The following is an 11,053-nucleotide window of genomic DNA, read 5'->3' as shown; positions in this document are numbered from 1 at the left end:
TCTTTTCTTTTCTTTTCTTTTCTTTTCTTTTCTTTTCTTTTCTTTTCTTTTCTTTTCTTTTCTTTTTTTCTTTTCCTCCTTTTCTTTTTTCCCCTTTTCCCACCTCCCTCATATTTTGGAAAACACAGCAAAGTTTTGTTCAGTTCTCAAGTGTTATTAATCACTGATGGAGGCCAAAAGCAGGGATATTTTTCTTGGCAGCACGTTTTGATAAACAATCTGTGTATGGGGTGAAGGGAGGGAGGAGCCTGTCTTGCTGGTAACTAAGCTAATGTTTGGCAGATTCTTAACTGTCACAAAAGTGCAAGTGGCTCTCAGTGGGAATAGCATTAAAAAATGTACCAATTCAGTTGATTCATTGTTGTTGATTGTTTACTACATCCACAGGATGTAAGATGAAAACAGGCCAGGGATAAAGTAAAAATAACAACAGCGGAAGACCAAGCCTCTACATATCCCAGCCTAAAACATGCTGCTCAGTCTCTAGTCCTTTGTGGAGTGAGCAGAATTAATTATAGGTGTCTTATTTTGCTCTGTAAGATTTGGCAAAGGTTAATGTACAGAAATCTAGGCTCTCAGGCAGGTTTTCAAACCTCAAAGACAGCTGTAGGAAAATCAGTGTGGTGTGGGTCTCAACGAGGGACCACTCACTGCTTTGTAGGGCAGAAGCAAGAGGCTGGTGTTGCAGGGGGACAGCAGAGCTGCCCTCGGCTCCATGTTCCAGCACCAATGTGGAAATGGGACCATTAAAAGTGGAGGAAATGACAGGCAACACCCACTAAGAAATGTGTCTGCAAAGGAAGGAAGGAAGGAAGGAAGGAAGGAAGGAAGGAAGGAAGGAAGGAAGGAAAGAAAGAGTGTTCCTAGGTGGGAAAGCAATAAGCTATGTGTGTCAGCAAGGCTCACTACCTGAAGAATGGTAGGAAAAAAACAGAATTATAATGAGATGAGAACTGAAACGATAAACAGAAACATGTAATTACACTCCTATTCTTTGCAACTGAGTGTTTTGACACTTCCTGGCAGCTCCTAGTAGAAGACAATGTTGTTTAACTTTTAATTTGACAAAATTATGCAACTTCTTCCTGAAGTGTTTGTGTTTTGATTTGCTGAACACACTCCCTTTACCACGGAGTGTTCTGTTCACTACTAATCTCTGCATTGTTTTGAAGCCAGTCATTTGATTGTGATGGATTTTATTTTATTTGCTATTCTGAGGTAAATCCATGTAAATCACACTCTCGAGAGTGTGCTTCCCTTCTCATTCTTCTATTTTTTTCCAGCTGTAGCCACTGTTCTGATCAGTAAGGAAAGAGCAATTCCTGTAGGTGAGTGCCTGCAGAAGAACCAACTACTGGGACTGCTGCAGTGATCAGTGCCAAAACTTTGTAAAGCGAGCAGGAAAGAGTTAAACGTATTCCCAGGCTATGAGCATTTAGAGTCAGACCAGACCATTCATTCCCAAGCTGCTGACATCATAGGCTCCTAATTATTACTGCTCGCAAATTTTGGGGCTGTCCTATATTCTGCATAATTAACACTGGACTGGTGATCGATAATCCACAGTACTCCTCTCTCATCCAGATCAACAGTAACCCCCATGTTTTGGGACCTTATGCCTGGGAATGGCACGGAGTAGAGCCTGGGGTGCAGCCAGGCACCTGGGTTTTGTCACTTTGTCCTTCTTGATGTTTTGCACCCTCTGCTTCTCGTACCTGCTGGTAGCACTGGGAAAGGTGCTGGCCGGCTCCTGCATGCTGTGTTTTGTATGTTCATTTCGATTCCTTCATTTAAATCAAAGCTTCACCTGCTGTTTTAATATTACACAGACTTGTATGTGCATGTGCGTACTTCCAAATAAAGACGGTAGTAGGAATAAATAGAAAGGGATTATTGGATGGCAGTATTTATCCTAGGACTGCAAAGAAGAACTTAGTAGATTTAACTTCTGATGGTTAAAATTATATTCCTTCTCCCTTGGGACTACTGGCAGGTTGTAAACTTTGGGTAATCTCCACAGAATCCCTAATGCTGCATCCACAGTGCTGACTTGCGTTCCTGCACAAAAAGCAGTGACTGGGTAGCAATTGTTCACGGCTGCAGCTCCATGCCTCCTTGTGCTCCCCTCCATCTCATTAAACAAGCTACTGTTTGGGGGGTTCTTATGCTATTTTTTGTTTGCTCGCTTCTTTCTTTCAGTTAGCCAGATTAGACACCTGAATGGTTTCATTGTTTGGGCTTCCTCTTTGCCTCCTCCAAACCTAATATTAATTCCTGGATTATTTCAGAGCTAAATAAACACCAGATGTGTTTAGTATAAATCCATCAAGAGCGATCTGGATCACTCCTGCCCCGCCACTTGCATGGCAAAGAGGAAAGGCAGAAGGTGAGCAGGAAAGCATGCTGCTACCCTTGCAGGGACAACGCTGCCATAGATGGGAGTTTTGTTACATTGACACTGTTCAATGTATTTTTCTTTACCAGATTAGATTGATACTGACAACTCATTCCCTGTGAAGGTGCCACGATGTGGCATTTATTTGCATCTACATTGCAGTTCTCTTCATCAATCAGCTTTGCAGAGATCACTGCTGCTGCTGGCCATATTGTTGCTATGCTGACACTTCATCCTTAAGTGCTGCTTGCGTAATGGTACAGTACGTGCCCATGACCAAAGTTTAAATCAAAGTTTAATCATTACGGAAAGACAAACATATTTCCGCGACTGTGTATCCTGCGAGTAAGAGTAAAAGCAGTTTGGTCGGGTCACAGATGTTAATCTCTCCTCTTTTTCTATTCACAAACTATAAAGGGAGTTGACAGCACCTGTAAATGGTTTTCTGAGGCTAGATTATATCTAAGGTGATTATTATTTACACCCACTATACAGACTGCTCTTGTGAGCCAAGAAGTCTGTTCCTGTGAGGTGAGTGTTACCAAAAAAGGGCTTTCTTGCAGGAGGATTCAGTGGAGCGAGGAGACAGGGTGAGGGGCGGTTCATGCTCACACGGAGTGCCTTGTCATGTCTCGGGTTTGTATAACCCGGGGACTGAAACAGTTGGGATATGCTGCAGTTCTGCATTCCCAGACACACTGGATGAAGGGAAAGCTTCAGCTCTCTCAATCTGAGTTTTTAAAGCAGGGGCTGACCTTTTCCCACAGCCCAGTTCTGCTCTTCATATGAAGATCAATACAGGACAGTAAAAGGATAGGAAACCAGTATGTTGACCTACCAGTATGAATCAGAGAGAACACATGCTTGTTTAATCAAGTAAAGACCTATTAACATAGAAATCCTGCAGCCATTACTAAATCGCTGTGGCTGGAAGCAAAGACTTTGACCAGCTTTCACGTGCCATACTTCTGTGAAGCCTCTATAATGTCCACGGTTTAGGTGTGAAATTTCTAAGTGTGAAACCCACTCTCCTTTAGCGCATCTTCTTCAGCCAATCTGCATATAGGAGACTCACATAATTCAAAGACTTTTCTATCTCTGTTCTCTGCTTCTACAAGCTTCCCCTGAAAGAGTCACTTTGTCAGAACTGATTTTCTAACTGTATTTTATTTCATCCAACCATTTCTGTAACTTCAGCGTGTGCATTTCATTAAGCCTTCCTTGTAAACTAATTCCACTCATGTACATATCAAATTCATTTGCCAGCTTTATAGATTATAACCAGACACATATAAAATGTTTTAGATAACTAAAAATGGAAATGAGATGTATTGGCGATACAAACCGAAATATTTAAAGCAACATTTTTTTTCTTGTGTGAGTTCTGAAACGTTATTAACCGAATAGAAAGTATCTTTCCTGCTCGGTGCTGCATGGCTGCTGGGCGTGTGTATGAAAGGGAGCCGTGGCACCGCGCCACAGAAACCGCGAGTCCCTTTAAAGCACAGAAGGAAACCTGTAATGGATGGGGTTTTCGGCGTTTCTAGCAACAAAGGAATCAGGAAGAGGTACTGAAAGAAAGAAACCCATCCACCACAGCCCAGCTGGGAGAGGCTCGGCGCTCCCCCGCCCCTCCGCGGGCACCGTGCGCCGGCTGCGCGCCGGCGACGCGGTGCTGGTGACCGCCCGCCGCGCAGCGCACCGGGTCCCGGCCGAACCGCGTCCCCGCAGTGAGAGTTTATTATTCTTTGGACGCGAGCAGCGATGCCGATGTTTGCAAAAACAGCCGCCGACTGCAGCGAGAGCAAAAGCGGGCTGTGCAGAGCCCCTCCTGGCCACCGCAGGCACCGGCGTGGCCGCGGGGCCGGGCGGGGAGCGGGCAACTTAGGGGATCGCGGGCGGAAGAAGGCAGGCTTCGGGGTTTTTTATTTTGTTTTCCTCCCAATGAAATGAAATCTCAGCTTATTTGCCTGAGTCGAAGTTGTTTTGAGTGATTTGCCTATTAACAGCGTTATGCAAATGTTAGCTAGCTATTTAAAGGGGGAAATAGAAGAAGAAGAAAAAAAAAGCCGTGTATTCTCACAGCGCCGGGGAAATCCTATGTCCCTTTGCATTAGCGAGATGAGATCACAACAATTACTCACCTGCTTGGCCTCTCCTACACCCTTGAGCAACGTACAGCACTAGCTTTCCCAGCCCAACCCTGAACACTTGGCAAATATGGCTGATTTAAACAAATCAAAAGTGGAAGAGCTTCTGATGCAGTCACGGGCTTACAAAAACTGTGTCATTCTGTCACCAGGATCACTGAAAGAGAAACACGAAATCGGATATTAAGGCGGGATCCCCCCATTTGCCTCAGCAGCCGGAGCGCACGGGAATCCCACCGACAGCCGCGGTGGCAGGACGCCGCGCAGCCGCCACGGAAGCAAAGCGGGGCGATTCGCGGGTTTACAAAATCCCGAAAGCGAGGCATCTGAACTTAGAAAGCGCAGTCGGGCCGGGGGGGGCGGGTGGCGGGGGGAGGAAAAAAAAAAAGCCCAACAAAAAAACCACCACCACCACCCTCCATCACCACCACTGTGCATGCGCGCCCTGGCCGCGGTGCCGCGGCGGGGGGCCGGCGGCGCGGCCGGGGAGGAGGGTGAGGGCGCGATCTGGCGTTCAAGTTTCCAAACATAGCCGGCAGCGCGGGCTGCCCGCGCCCCGCCGCGCTCCAGCTGCGGCCGCGCCGGGGAGGGGCGCGGGCAGCGCGCCCCGCATGCGCGCCCCGCGCAACAAGTGGGCTCGGCGCCGGCGGCGGGGGGAGGGGAGCGGGGCGCGGGCGCTCGGCGGTGACGCGGAGCCCCGCCCGGGTGCAGCCGAGCCGGGAGCGCGGCGCGGAGAGGGGAGGGGCGTCGCGGCGCGGGGGGAGCGCGGCGCGGCGGAGGGGGCGCGCAGCCACACGCGGCGGCGCGCAGCACCCCGCGCTCGGACTGCGAGCAGCGGCGACGATGTGAGTGAGGAGCAGGCGGCGCCGCTCACCACGCTGCTGCCGCCGCCGCTGCTGCCCCCGGGCTGCTACAGCTCCGGCGGCGCTCGGGGAAGCCGCCGCTGCCGGAACCGGACAGCTCCGTGCGGGTGCCTCTTTTTCGCTCGCGGCGGCGGATCGGCACGTACCGAACTGCGAGCTCACGAGGCAGCCGTGGCGGGTGGAAGGTGACCCCCCCATCTTCCTCCGTGCACCTCCGCCTCCTCCCGGAGGAGGAGCAGCAGCAAGCGGAGAGCTAGAGAGCGCAGGGAAACAGAAGCGGCTAGAAGGCGACCCCCACCCAGCCCCCCGGAGGAGCAGTGGAAGCGGTTCTCACCCCACCGGGGTAGCAGCGGCAGGACCAGGTAGAAGAAGCCGTCTCTGGCAGCAGGCGCGAAGTAAAAGCAGGCGATCCCCCTGCTGAAAGGGGCAACAGGATCAGGTACGGAGAGCCACCCCCCCTGCAGCCCGGGGGGGAAGACTGAACCAGCCCCTACCCCGGCGGCAGTGACAGCAGCTCCCCGGCCAGCAGCACCATGTCCGCCGCGCAGGTGTCCTCGTCGCGGAGGCAGTCATGTTACCTGTGCGACCTGCCCCGCATGCCCTGGGCCATGATCTGGGACTTCACGGAGCCCGTCTGCCGGGGTTGCGTTAATTATGAGGGCGCCGACCGCATCGAGTTCGTGATCGAGACGGCCCGGCAGCTGAAGCGGGCGCACGGCTGCTTCCAGGACGGCCGCTCTCCGGGCCCCCCGCCGCCGGTCGGCGTCAAGGCAGTGACGCTCTCCGCCAAAGAAGCGGCGGCGGCGGCCCAGCAGCAGCTCAACCATGTGGATGCCACCTCCAAGGCAGCCTCGGCGGGGCTGACCCAGTCCAGCCTGGACCGCTACGGGCTCAGCGCCGCCGCGGCGGAGCAGCGCAGCCGCTTTGAGTACCCGCCGCCGCCGGGCAGCCTGGGCAGCAGCCACGGCGCCCGCCTGCCCAACGGGCTGGGGGGGCCCAATGGCTTCCCCAAGCCGCCTGAGGACGGGCCGCCGGAGCTGAACCGGCAGAGCCCCAACTCCTCCTCCTCCTCTTCCTCCTCCCGCCGCGGGGCGCACGGGGGGCTGGTGTCCGGCCTGCCCCCGGGGGCCGCTGGCGCCCAGATGAACGTGCCCCCCAACCTGCTGCCGCAGACCCTGCTGAACGGACCCGCCGCCTCCGGCGTGGCGCTGCCCCCGCCGCACGGGGGCCTAAGCGGCCGCGGCGGCGGGGGTCCCCCGACTCCCTCCGCCTCCTCACAAGGGGGCACCTGCGGCGGCGGCGCCGGGGGAGGCGGCGGCTCGTCCTCCGAGGCCTGCGGCAAGCGGCCGGGCTCGGTGTCCAGCAGCGACCAAGAACGGGAACTGAAGGAGAAGCAGCGCAACGCGGAGGCGCTGGCCGAGCTCAGCGAGAGCTTGCGGAACCGGGCCGAGGAGTGGGCCAGCAAGCCCAAGATCGTTCGGGACACGCTGCTCACTCTGGCCGGTTGCACCCCCTACGAGGTGCGCTTCAAGAAGGATCACGCCCTGCTGGGTCGCGTCTTTGCCTTCGACGCCGTCTCCAAGCCGGGCATGGACTATGAGCTGAAGCTCTTCATCGAGTACCCTAGCGGCTCCGGCACCGTCTTCTCCAGCGCCTCTGGGGTGGCCAAGCAGATGTACCAAGACTGCATGAAGGACTTCGGCCGCGGCCTCTCCTCAGGCTTCAAGTACCTGGAGTACGAGAAGAAGCACGGCTCCGGCGACTGGCGTCTGCTGGGGGACCTGCTGCCCGAGTCCGTGCGCTTCTTCAAGGAGCTGGTGGGCGCCGACATGCTGCCGCAGCCCTACCTGGACGCCAGCTGCCCAATGTTGCCCACGGCGCTGGTGAGTCTCCCGCGGCCGGGGGCCGGGGCCGGCGGGGCGCAGGGCACGGCCGCCGCCTCTAGGGGACCTGGCGGCGGCGGCGGCGGCGGCGGGGCGATGCGCAAGAGGAAAGCCTCTCCCGAGCCCTCGGACTCGGCCGAGGGGGCTCTGAAGCTCAGCGACGAGCAGCAGCGGCAGCAGTGGATGGCCAGCCAGAGCGAAGCGCTCAAGCTCACCATGTCGGCCGGGGGCTTCGGGGCGGTGCACGGCGGGGGCCCCCCGCCGCCGCCGCCGCCGCCCCTCGGGCCTCACTCCAACCGGACCACGCCGCCCGAGTCCGCCCCCCAGAACGGACAGTCCCCCATGGCCGCGCTCATGTCAGTGGCCGACACGCTGGGCAATGCCCACTCGCCCAAGGACGGCAGCTCGGTGCACTCCACCACGTCCACCCGCAGGAACAGCAGCAGCCCCGTGTCGCCGGCCTCGGTGCCGGGCCAGCGCCGCCTGGCCTCCCGCAATGGGGACATGAACCTGCAAGTGGCCCCTCCTCCCCCCAGTGCCCACCCCGCCATGGACCAAGTGCACCCCCAAAACATTCCGGACTCCCCCATGGCCAACAGCGGGCCCCTGTGCTGCACCATTTGCCACGAACGCTTGGAGGACACCCACTTTGTTCAGTGCCCCTCTGTGCCCAGCCACAAGTTCTGCTTCCCTTGTTCCAGAGAGAGCATCAAGGCCCAAGGAGCAACTGGCGAAGTCTACTGCCCCAGCGGAGAGAAATGCCCCCTAGTCGGTTCCAATGTGCCTTGGGCATTTATGCAGGGCGAGATCGCAACCATTTTAGCTGGGGACGTTAAAGTGAAAAAGGAGAGAGACCCTTGAGTAGGAAATCAAATCCCTTCAGACTCCTGAAGATGTAGAATTGTGAATATAACAAACTGCAAAAGTTAGTCTTATGTATAGACATTATTTTCGTCGTATGTTTCTATATTTTGAAACAAAGGTATGTACTCTTCTTCATTTGAAGGATAGAGCTGGTTTTTGTTAAACAGAATATAATATTGTTTGGTTACTACATAATACCTGTTCTCATTTCTTTGGCAGTGTGTTGGCTAGGTACAAAGTTAATAGCCCTTAGCGATTACCTGCTGCTGGTGTGTATTTTTGTAAATGTATGCACTTCTCTGAAAGAAGAAGAAAAACACAAAAAAAGACAAAAAAAATTTTTTTGCCAAGGCCAGTGTTGATGCCTAAAAAATTGCTACAAAAATGGTGACAGCTTATGTTTTACAAGCCCTGAGTGTTAGTCTTTCACTTTATTTTTTTCGTTTTTGTTTTTTTGTTTGCAAAACGGTGGGGTGGCGCTGGGGGGAGGGTTTTTTTGTTGCGAGTTTGTAAGGAAAATGTTTCAGTTTGTTTCTATTGATCTGAACGTTTTTAATCTTCATGTGTTTTTTGTTTTTGCTTTTATTGATGCACGGATGCTTTTGAACAGTAGAGCAAAATGCTGTACATGAAAAACATGCTCTGTTTGTCCTTTATACATTTCTGTAGTTAACAGAACACTGTAATGTGCCTTGGAGCTTAGTAAATTGTAATAAATTCAATTGATATTAATACTTCCCGAGTAGCAAGTTTTATTTTCCTCAGAACTTAGGCAGCGTGCGCAAGCCATGTTGCCTTTTTAAAGGTCTCCATTTTACCAAAAGCCTGCAGTTCGTGGTGATAATTGTGGCACTTTTACGCATATTTTCACTTATACGTAGTAAGATGATGATGGTGTTATCAAACTTATCTAAATCTTGGCACTGTGCCTATTTACATTTCACCTTTAATGTTGCAGTAACGGTTGCTGACTAAGCATTTTCTATTTACTGTTTCTGCATCTCATTTCCTCCTCCCTTCTCCTCCCCCCACCAGTTCTCCAGCTGCAAGCTGTTTGCAATACAGGATGCATCCATTGCCTGCGCAATTTAATAAGGCTTGAGATTTGAAAAGAAGCCCTTTTTCCCCAAAAAACCCCACCCCAGCATCATGTGGTTAATAATTTTAGCTGATTTTAAGAGTGGTTGTCAAAGTTTGACATTAGCCATAAACTCTTGGTAAGGCAGGACTATAGCTGAGCACAGCACAAAAAAAGGTAGCATGAAATAACAACTTGTACAGTTGGTGTTGCAGCTGGTGGGTTGCTAGCCCGTTCAGGCACTGGCTTTTCATAACTTGAGTTGGTGAACAGTTCTGGGGCTACATTGTTTTTTCAGGGGAGGAAAAGCTTCCTTAAAGCACTGAAGGGAAATGCTTTCTTTTGGGCAACCATTATATATGATCCTTTGTATAATGAACTATTTTATATGATATTGGCATTTTCTGGAGATAGGGGAGCAGTGTAATGCCTGTTAAGTGATCAACAGACAAAGTAAATACACAGGCCTCATGCTAGCTAGAAAATGCAAACAAACCTAACGTGAACTTTGTTCTTTCCAGTGAGGCAAATGGAGGAAAGAGGAAAAACCCGAAACAAAACCAGCAGCACTGCAGAAATCCTTTGCAGTTTGACCAGCAGAACATAGAGCTGTTCCAAATGGAACACTGTCATAGGTTATGAGCTCTTAGTTTTATTGAATAATAAGGATTCCCAAAACGCCATAATTGTATAAAGGGGAAAAGTCTGGATGGTATTTGGTCTCTGCTTGGTCTTAATACATTTTTTTCATTTGTATTCCTGGCGGGAAGGACGGTAAAAGCCATGAGACTATATGCTTAGTGTGCCAGCAGGTCTTTGCTCTCTTGTATAGATACACACTTTGGCTATTTTTTGTGTGTGGGGAGGGAGTGGAGATTTGTTACATTTTGAGATTCACTATTTGGCATCACTATATCTGTGATTTCAGACAATGACTTTGTGTGTGTATGTGTATTTTTTTTTTCCTGCCAAGTGATACATTGGTGCTTAAAAATCTATGAACATGTTCTTATGTAATGGATCAGAGGAAATAATGCAGAAAAAGAATGTTCTGAGTTAATTGTTGGATACAACTTACATGTTTTTTAGGCTACAGATTGGTACTGATCCTGTTTTCAGTTATTTTTAAGCATGCAGTTCCCACAGAGCAGTTTATTTCTAAATCACGAGATAGGGGGACTAACATTGTGAGCTCATGACTGACAGAGAAAAAAAATTGTACACATGGTTGAAATTGGAGTTTAAACCTAAGGAGAAGAAAAGTAATATTCATGTGTGAATTGCAACTGCCATTAAAAGAGAAGAACTACTGGCTATTCAACATTTAATTATGTCACAGAAGCGTGAATACCCTGATTTATATAAACAGAACCACTCCTGTAATCTTGAAATCATTCATCACTAGTTGTATTTAGAAACAGATCAATTTAGTGGATTTTTTTAATTGAAGAGCATTCTTGAAAAGCTCTTACAATTTTTTGAAACATAAGCCTACTTATGAGACTCATCAATTTGATTTTTAGCAGGCAAAGGAAAGGTAAGGGGCAGTAGACATAGGTGGAAAATAAGCTTGAAGTGAATTGTAATACTGCATTTAATTAAAGTTAACCATAGCTACAGGGCATTTGTTGTATGGAGATTTTTTGTAACCATGTGACCTTTTCTTTTACTCTAGCTCATTAAGCAGCCAGTCTGGGCATATTAGCCAGCATTTCTTTGAACCCACTCCATAGGTTTTTCTCTTTCTGGAGATGTCCACAGCTGACAAACAAGTTGTTACCTTTTTTCAAGGAGGAGGAAAAGGGAGCTGCCAAGTGAGT

The 11,053-nt window shown here is 50.6% G+C and overlaps 1 protein-coding gene and 2 long non-coding RNA genes across 4 annotated transcripts in view; 2 read left to right on the top strand and 1 right to left on the bottom strand.

The window, feature by feature from the left end:
• LOC108505476 overlaps positions 1-2,596 on the top strand; it is a 7,897-nt gene extending 5,301 nt beyond the window's left edge. The window contains exons 3-4 of one of the 2 annotated variants that reach the window (XR_001877528.1): positions 1,284-2,386; positions 2,485-2,596. This is a non-coding gene — a long non-coding RNA (uncharacterized LOC108505476). Of the gene's footprint in view, positions 1-1,283; positions 2,396-2,484 lie in introns of those variants that run through there. The other variant, XR_001877527.1, reaches the window with a different exon arrangement.
• Positions 2,508-4,898, bottom strand: LOC108505475. The gene is made up of 2 exons (XR_001877526.1): positions 4,540-4,898; positions 2,508-2,734 (listed from the first exon to the last, which is right to left on the bottom strand). It is a non-coding gene; the product is annotated as an uncharacterized LOC108505475 (long non-coding RNA).
• Positions 4,899-5,415: 517 nt separating this feature from the next.
• On the top strand, positions 5,416-8,889 carry IRF2BPL (interferon regulatory factor 2 binding protein like). Its single transcript, XM_017831512.1, has one exon. It carries the CDS (start codon positions 5,942-5,944, stop codon positions 8,150-8,152), a length of 2,211 nt encoding a protein of 736 aa, XP_017687001.1. The 5' UTR covers positions 5,416-5,941; the 3' UTR covers positions 8,153-8,889.
• Positions 8,890-11,053: the final 2,164 nt, after the last annotated feature.

The sequence above is a fragment of the Lepidothrix coronata genome, unplaced genomic scaffold, assembly GCF_001604755.1.
Source record: "Lepidothrix coronata isolate B3197 unplaced genomic scaffold, Lepidothrix_coronata-1.0 Scaffold192, whole genome shotgun sequence".
NCBI lineage: Eukaryota > Metazoa > Chordata > Aves > Passeriformes > Pipridae > Lepidothrix > Lepidothrix coronata.
Note: the sequence above shows the minus strand (reverse complement) of the source record. Positions and strands in the feature narration are given on the sequence as shown.